General features: G+C 44.4%; 2 protein-coding genes across 2 annotated transcripts in view; one reads left to right on the top strand and one right to left on the bottom strand.

Moving 5' to 3' along the window:
* Positions 1-7,513, bottom strand: part of QRSL1 (glutaminyl-tRNA synthase (glutamine-hydrolyzing)-like 1) — a 30,958-nt gene extending 23,445 nt beyond the window's left edge. Inside the window, exon 1 of the mRNA XM_008067064.2 lies at positions 7,372-7,513. Coding sequence (XP_008065255.1) covers positions 7,372-7,395 — 24 coding nt within the window. The 5' untranslated portion in view covers positions 7,396-7,513. The remainder of the gene's footprint in view (positions 1-7,371) is intronic.
* A 145-nt stretch (positions 7,514-7,658) lies between these two features.
* Positions 7,659-8,952, top strand: part of RTN4IP1 (reticulon 4 interacting protein 1) — a 60,186-nt gene continuing 58,892 nt past the window's right edge. Inside the window, exon 1 of the mRNA XM_008067063.1 lies at positions 7,659-8,295. Within this exon, the coding sequence (XP_008065254.1) occupies positions 8,022-8,295 (274 nt within the window). The 5' untranslated portion in view covers positions 7,659-8,021. The remainder of the gene's footprint in view (positions 8,296-8,952) is intronic.

Genomic DNA, 8,952 nt, shown 5'->3' with positions numbered 1-8,952 from the left:
TCAAAAAAAAAAAAAAAAAGAAAAAAAAAGAAAAGCATGTACAAAATGTAAACTCTTTAGAAGAAAATGGCTAGAAAGAAATGAGAGAGAGCAGTGTGTTGTAATACTGTGTAGACAGAGTGGGAAGAGGACAGTGGAAGGCGGAGCAGAGACAGCTGGCTAAACCCAAAGTTAGAGAGACAGAGACACAGGCAGACCCCGCCCCCTTCAGGTGAGGTATAACGAGGTAGATTGTACCTCCCACTCTCTCTCCTCCTAGACTCTCCTCAAGCTCCCTAATGCCTACTCTGCTCCAATATTTTCTGACTTGCCAACCAGCAGGCACAAGAGTGAAGGCTAAGGAGTTCCGATCATGGTCAGAAGGGCAGGAGCTGAGCTGCCTAGGAGCACTCACAGCAGTGGTTCTGCTCTTCATTAGGACTATTTTGAGGAACTCCAGATGTGAGAAAAATCAATAAGGGAATTGGAAAGGAGAAGCAAAAACAGAAATACTAATTAGCTAGGATGGAGGGAGCATGAGGAGCAGGAAGTATCAATTGTACGTCCAGCTCTCCTAGGACAAGACTGCAGGTGTCGTATCTGAAAAGCCAACTTTAAACTTTTTGTTAACAATTCTTTCTTCTTTCCCTAGTCCATCTTCTCTCTAAATCAACTAGGCCTTCCTTCTCTAGTGGCCACTGCTTCTCCTGCTTGGTGTCTTTCTAGCACGTACCGTGTCCTTGTTCCTCGAGGCCTTTTTCTTTCCCTTTCTCTCAAGCTCACCTGAAGCTCATGCCTGGGAGAATACATGCCAGTCTCCCTGGTACTGCTTTTCATTTATTGAGGACTCTAGCACCTGGTTCTCTGGCATCTTTGTTACTATGTTACTATTGCTCCTCTTGTCACTTTTATTCACTTTAAACATCAAGTCCGTGTACCCTGATACTGATACCTAGCTTTCCAGTTCCTTCAACCCAGTGACCTCTCTTGGCCATTGCCAGACACCATACAGCATCACTAATACCTGTCACCTCCCCTAAATGTCAACTCCAGTCACCCCATAGCGCCTGTCCCTCAGCTAACAGTCGAGCCAGGAAACAGGACCACTATCCTATGATCTCAGAAACAAACTCTGCCATCAGCCAATGAGGTGGAAAGAGGACTGGAGCCCCAGGTGGAAGCACAGCCCCAGGGATACCCTGATTTCAGTCTCATGGGACTGAGCACAGAACCTGGCTACCCCACCCCCAAACTTCTGACTCAACACTGTAAGATAATAAGACTAGGTTATTTTAAGCCACAAAGTGTGTACTAATTTGTTATATCGCAATAGAAAACTAAAATCCTTCCTTAGAAAAATAAAGAAAACTTACTCAGGAACCACCCTTCTTAGAAAGACGGGGGAGAGAAAATGGTACATAGATGTAATTTCATAATTTTGTCCCTGTAACAAAATTAATGCTAATAATAGCTAGCACTTAGTTCTAGGCATTGTCCTGGGTGCCTTATATTTAATTTAATCTTCACATCTATACTGAGGGGCTGATATTACTATCTCCATTTTAGAGATAAAAACTGAAGTTCCTGTCTGAGGTCACATACTAAAAAGTAGCAGAGCTGGGATTCAACCAAGGGCTGATCTTGTCTCCAAAGTCTGTGCTCTGACCTACTACCATATTATGGGCTAAGTAGTTATCCCAAATGCTTGAGACAGGAAGTGTTTTGTATTCAGAAATTTTCAAAATTTGGAATACTGTATTCACATGATACATTTTCCAATTGGGCATCCCTAATCCAAACATCCAAAATGAAAATGCTCCAATGAGCATTTCCTTTGAACATAAACGTAAGCATCTTGTTGGTGTTCAAAAAGTTTCAAATTCTGGGGTATTTTCCTTCTGGATTTTCGGATTAGGGATGCTGTATAATTACTCTCCATGCAAGGTATTTTGGCATTTATTCCTCTGTAACAAAGAGGAGGACATTTTTATTAAGTTTTCAGATAACATCAGAGTTTCACTTGGAAAATAAATGTCTTTTTAAAAAATTGCCTCAATAAATACTAAAGGTCCAGGAGAGCCCTTGAGGGCTGAGCATCCAGGTGGTGGGTGCACATTCTCTCTTTAGCACACTGTGTTCATCCTTTTGTCTTCATCATTCCATGAGGTTTTAAGTCAAGGTCATCAGCAACCTCCACATTCCGAAATCTGTAGTCAAGGCCAGTCCTCATTGTACAGTACTCCTCAGCAGCATTTTACACAAGTGATCACGGCCTTCTTGAAAAACTTGTCTTCACTTGTATTTATCCTGGTTCCTCTCCTGCCACCGTGGGCATTCTTTAAGGCATTCTCTTAAGCCTCTTTTGCTGGTTCTACTTTGCATTGTTTACCTCTAAGTGTTGGAAAGTTTTAAGCTTTCTTCTATACTCACACTGAACCTTCAGGTAATTGCACCCGGCCATCAAGCTTTAATTACCTTTATACTCTGGCCAATTTATATCCCTGTATCTCGCCTCTTTCCTGAGCTCCGGATTCTTGTATCCCTCTGCCTAACTGACATCTTCACTTGGATATCTAGGAGGCGTCTCAAAATGACACATCCAAAACAGAACTCTCGAGAACCTCTTCCTTCCAAACACGCTCCCTTCAGCATCTCTCCCATCTTGATAGTGCTACCGTTTCCCCCAACTGACCAGTTCAAAAACCTAAGTATCCGCCTTGGTTCTTCTCTTTCCCTCAAACCCCAAATCCCACCCATCTGCATGCCCTAACTTAAAAAACAATGCACACTGCCTTCGACCTCTCCTGCCACCACTCCATCCATGCTGCCATCACCTGTTGCCAACACAGTAGCCTTCTAATTGATCTTCCTGCTTCCTCATTTGCCCTCCTACAAGCCAGAGTCCTTAAGAGTAACCTGAAGGTGCTTTTAAAATGTTAAATCAGATCATGTCCACAGACTTGAAACTTTCCAGAGACACTCAGAGTAGAACCCACACTCCCTACTGTGGCCTCAGAGGCTCTCTGGGGCAGGGCTCCTGCCCCTTTCTAAGCTCTCCGGCTCCTAGCCTGGTCCACTCCTCTCCAGGGATGCTGGCCTCCATACTATTCCCTGAACATGTCAAGCATGCTCTTGCTTCGAGGTCTTTGTACTCACTGTTCCCACTGTCTGGGACACTCTTCTCCCAGATCTTCCCAGGGGTCACCCTTTGTATCCTTCTGGTCTGTTAAATATTACCCAATCAGATCAGTCTTCCCTGATCGCCCTACCTAAAACATCCAGCTTCCCCAACTAGTTCTCAAGCTAAACTCTACTTAATTTTTCTCCACTGTACTTATAATACCTGAAATTATATCATTTACTTTTAAAAGACTTATTTAATGCTCACTTTTCCACAAAAAAATGTAGGTTTCAGGAGGGCAGGTACTTTTGTTTGTCTTCAATGCTAATCTCCTGTGCCTGGAACACAGGGGTGCTCAATAAAGGTAGGTGAATGGATAAACGAGTTGTTTAAAATTTGGATTCGGCCAGGTTCAGTGGCACTGCCCGTAATCCCAGCACTTTGGGAGCCCGCGGGTTTGAGACCTGCCGGGACAACTTGGTGAGATGTCATCTCTACAATAAATAAAAAATGAGCCGGGCGTGGTAGCGCGCGCCTATAGTTCCAGCTACTTGGAAGGCGGAGGCGGAAGGATCGCCGGAACCCGGCAGGTTGAGGCTGCAGTGGCTGGGAGCAGCCACTGCACTCCAGTCTGGGTGACAAAGTGAAACTCCAACTCAAAAAAATAAAATAGAATAAAATTTGGAATCTATTTCCCTACAGAACAAATGTTCTTAGATTAGACCTCCAAGAAACCAATTGAATACATCATTAATTACACTTTAGGATTAACAATATTAGCCTGGTGTGTGGCTCTTATAAGAACTGGGATCATGTCACAAAAGACAAAGGTAAAGGCTGGGTGCAGAGGTTCACACCTGTAATCCCAGCACTTTGGGAGGCCGAAGAAGGAGGATCAATTGAACCCAGGAATTTGAGACTAGCCCAGGCAACATAGCGAGAAACCTTGTCTCTAGAAAAATTTAAAAATGAGCAAGGCATGGTGGCACACACCTGTACTCCCAGCTACTTGGGAGGCTAAGATAGAAGGATCACCTGAACCCAGGAGTTTGAGGTTGTGGCAAGCTGTGATCATGCGACTGTACTCCAGCCAGGATGATAGAGTGAGACCCTATCTAAAAAAAAAAAAAAAAAAAAAAAAGATAGCTGGGCATGGTGGCTCACGCTTTAATTCCAGCACTTTTGGAGGCCCAAACAAAAAGAATGCCTGAGCCCAGGGGTCGAGACCAGCTTGGGCAGCTTGGTGAGACCTTGTCACTACAATAAGCAAAAAAAAATTAGCCAGGTGTGGTGCACACACCTGTAGTTCCAGGGACTTGGAAGGCTGAAGTGGAAGGATTGCCTGAGCCCAACAGGTTGAGGCTGCAGTGGCGGGGAGCATGCCCCTGCACTCCAGACTGGACCACAGAGTAAGACTCTGACTCAAAAAAAAAAAAAAAAAGGTAAGACTCCTCCCCCTTCCTGAATGTACCTGAGTAAAAGTTACACATAGGAATTTTACCTATTTGGCATTTTACTTCCTTTTCATGCCTCTACCCAGGGCTCCTATGCTACCCTAAGTCTTCGCTTTTGTTTCTCAAATTGGCCTCAGATGTGCATAGTTTCCAGCCTGCTTCTAATTTCTTCCCCAGCAAGTTTTCCCTCTCTTCAACTGATTTCAGCTATGTGGTTATGAAGCAATTTGAACTGCTTATAATGGATAATGAATGAAAAAAATCATTCAACCCTCCCAGGCATCTGTACATATTTAAAAGACAATATGTACTGAATCAGTTAGTAATTGGTAGAATTTGGGGCATCAGTACTGCAAAGTAAAAAAACACAAAGTGGACAGAAGATACTTGTGGGCCTGGGAAAAATAACCACCAAATAATGCTTTGCACACTAGGAATTAATAAGTATCTGTTAAAGGAGTGACTAAGTGAGAGCAATCATGCCAAGGCAACTTCTCTGTCTTCCCTTGGGTCACCTCCCCTAAACTGTTTTCCTCCCCCATGAGGCAAAAGTTGTTTCTCATAATGGCTCCCTGGACACATCAGAAAAGGGAAGCACCAAAAAACTGTGGAGCTTAAGGGAGTGTGAAAGTTCTTGTGGGGTATTGTCCAGACATGATCTGCTTTCCCCCCAGCCCATTCCCTCCCCCCTTCACCCCCTTTCTTCTCCCTTCCCCCTCCCCTCTGTTCTCCATCCCCCCTCTCCTTCAGGAAGTGGTCTCTGGTCAATGCTGGTAATGTCATAGAATGCAGGTGACCATGCAAGGCTGAAAACAATGTAGTTGTGGCTCTTAATCAGTGCAACTGTAAATACCATAGAACAATTTGACTAATGAACTTGATTGCTTGGATTATAAAACTCCTTGCTATACTACCTCAGGGTGTGATTCTTCACCTGCCACCATCAGTGTCTCCTAGTAGTTTTCATAAACCATTGTCTTTCCCTGTTGGACCCCCAGGTGACTTCTTTGGAATAGGTAAACATTAAGCCGCAAGCCCTCTCAGATTTGAGGTTATCACATTACAGTTGTCAAAATTAAAATAGAGTCACATTTGTTAAAACCTTGACAAATGGAGCTAGGGAAGGTCATGAAGGGAAGATTTGCAAGCACAGATGCCTGATGATGCCTGATAACAAGAACTATCACAAAAGACTGCCAAAACCATAACTTTGCACAAAGGCCACTGCAACTGTATACACACGCAAATACTTCTGCAAGTATATAATCTGTCTGCAAGAGTGTCTGTCCAGCAACTGCCTATCCAACCTCGAAATGACGCCACCCTTGTTATTGATCCTTGCAGTCAAGGATAACTGATTCAAAATAATGTATGTAATCCTCTTCATTTTAAACGTCCTCTTGTCCCAACCCCCTCGAATAGGCACATGGTTTACCATGGCACACATAGTCCCATTGCACTGCTACTCTCAAATAAATATTTTCTTTTAGAGAGTCTCCCTTCCTAAAGAGGGTTATTTAGATTGACAGTGGAAGAGACAGAAGAAGGAAATGCCATATTTTTATAAGTCGCATTTTATTTTAAAATAAGTTTAAATAAGTGAATAATCAAATTAAAAGACCAATTTGATTATTCACTGACAGTATGCTAAATAATACTTAAGATGGTAAAATTATAATGTATTTGGAGAAAAATTACTTACTATTCAAAGCCTGTGGATTTAAAGTTCTCATTATAACTTATAGTTTTCTATAATTATAATTGCAGACTGCCAGTTGGAAAAAAGGGGGGGAGGGGCAGCTCCCCAGGTGAAATACAAAAAGGAAGATGGAAGGCAGTTTAAGTCCTCAACCCCTACTGGTCACCAGAAATCACCTGGATCTCCCATTAAGCCATACTCTGGGCTTCACCACACATTTACCTCATTAAATCTGGAGTGGAACACACTAGTCTTTAACAAGGGCCCCAGGTAAGTCTAAAGGTTGGGAAATCTTGAGCCAGAAAGCAAGAAGACCTGAATTAAAGCCACAACAGCAGAAATAACGTGAGAGGGCAAATTCCAGTCATATATCGACAAGGTAGAATGAACGAGGCGTAGTGACTTACTGGATACGAAAGACGAGGTGAGGAAGACTCTAAAGGTAAGTGGGATAATCGTTGTGCCATTAAAAAGAGCAATACTAAGAATTCGGAAAGATCAGAGGGCTTTGTTTTTAGGACAGAGTTTGAAAGGTAAGGACAAGCCCTCTTACAATGATGACTTCGATTTTGGTCAAAGTGAATCTCAAGCACTTATGGGACACTCGGAAGAACTGTCCAGAAGGCATTCACGCATAGGGCCTAGAGTTCAAAAGGATGTCCAGGAAATGGAGACACGAGTTAGGGAATCATCGGTATCTCAGATTATGCCAACTGCAAATTCGCCGGGCACCTTACCGAGAACTGCAGCTGAGCGTAGGGGACCGTGAGAGACTGCAGTGGGGCCCAGCGAAGTCCTCCTTAACTGTCAAAGCTCGCTCAGACCTTCCCGAGCCGAACCCAGTCTCGAGCAAACGTCTAATCGCGAGAAGCCAATGGCTGTCACTTCTGCCCCCAGTTCCGCGGTGAAGAGAGACCTCCCCGCTAAGGCCCCCTAATTCCTGAATGGGTATGGAGAGAACAGTCTCAGGATTGAACGGTCGGAATCCCCCACCCAGTTAAGGGGAAGGAGGCGGCGAAGCGGCTTAAGATGCGGGGTCGGGCCCGGGGACTCCTTGTCCACGGAGTCCGCGAAACTTTCCGCCCTCCCGGGATCCTCGGCGGCCCATCTCCACTCACTTCTCGAAGGGTCCGGCCCAGCATGGTCCTTGTGCTCAGCCTGCCACCCCAGGGGACAGGTGACAAGGAGGGAAAAGAAGGTCAACGACGGCTAGCAGTAAGGCATGGGAGCAGCCATCTTTAATCGTCAGCGCACCCTTCAGCACCGAGCTCGTTGATTGGTTGAACTGCAGCCCGAGGAAATGATCCTTGCACACGATTGGCTGGTGCCGCAAAGCCTCCCCGGCGACGGAGAGAGCGGGCGGGCAAGGAGACTCTGGGCCCGGGTCGTGGCGGCAGGCGACAACTTCTCTAGGGTGTCGGATCTCGAGCGGTGTCAGCTTGTACGGCTGAGGGCTCCCAGGACAGGGCAGGGATCCAAGAGGGTTGCGCACTTGCCGTTGTTGTTGTTGTTGTTGTTTTTTAAAGAGGGGTTAAGAGAGGGAGGAGAATGGGCAGAATGCTGACGGGAACCTGAATTGGAGTATTTCAGATGCGAAGAGCAGAATAACGCACCCTTGGGTCAGCTGCATTTTCGGATGCTCAGTTTTGAACGCCCAGTTTTGAAACTACCCTTTGTGTTTGGCAGAACTGGAATGGATTCAGGGGTGAGAGTTTGATCCGGTCAAAGTGCATCTTAATTGAGGCGCGCCGTTCGGCCACGCTTGACGATGGAATTTCTGAAGACCTGGGTGCTTAGAAGAAATGCACGTGCTGCGGTTTGCTTCTGGAAAAGCAAAGTCGTTCAAAAGCCTTCAGTTAGGAAAATCAGTACTACCTCTGCAAGGAGCACGGTCATGCCTGCTTGGGTGATCGATAGATATGGGAAGAATGAAGTGCTTCGATTCACTCAGAACATGATGATCCCTATCATACACTATCCAAATGAAGTCATTATCAAAGTTCATGCTGCGAGTGTAAACCCTATAGATGTTAACATGAGAAGTAAGTTTTCAAAAGACATTCTTCTTTCCTCTTAGTTTTTTAAATCATTTCTTTAGGTGTGCAGTTTTAAAAGATGAATTGTTCTTGGACCACACGTCTTCGGTTAACACAAAGGAATCGTTTCGGTTGTTGACAATACCTCTGCAAATATTATTTCCAAAAATTTTGAAATTGCCGTGGCCAGGGTATACTTTAATCTTTTACAGAGTGTGTTTGATTGTGTCCGTGCTTCCTTAAAAATGTCAATTGAGAGTTGTGTCCACAGCTGTCTGATACACTCCCTTGGGAACTTGGTGATATTCTGAGGTCTGTCACAGGCTTTGGAGTTATGGTTATGTTTCCTCATCAGTTCAGAATTTGCATTTTTTATAATAATTCCTGCCCTGTTTACTCTCCCATTACTCAGCTTTCTTTCTTGGTCCAGTAGACAAAGCAACAGAACAGGACACAGTACATTCCTCATTTCTATTGCATTTTGCCCTCCGACTTAATACACTTTCCTGCTATTCTTCATTTTTCTTTTTTTTAATCAATATTTTTATTATGATATTGTGGGGTGCAGTTAAGGGTTAGATATACAAATATGCTTCGTTCAGGCACCCTTGTTGATAAGAGGTGTCTCCCCATCCCCAGGCAGATGTTTACTACCATTAATCC

This window comes from Carlito syrichta, unplaced genomic scaffold, assembly GCF_000164805.1.
Source record: "Carlito syrichta isolate Samal-C Ts95f unplaced genomic scaffold, Tarsius_syrichta-2.0.1 Scaffold309276, whole genome shotgun sequence".
Lineage (NCBI taxonomy): Eukaryota > Metazoa > Chordata > Mammalia > Primates > Tarsiidae > Carlito > Carlito syrichta.
The sequence above is the reverse complement of the archived record's forward strand: the minus strand, read 5'-3'. Positions and strand labels throughout refer to the sequence as shown.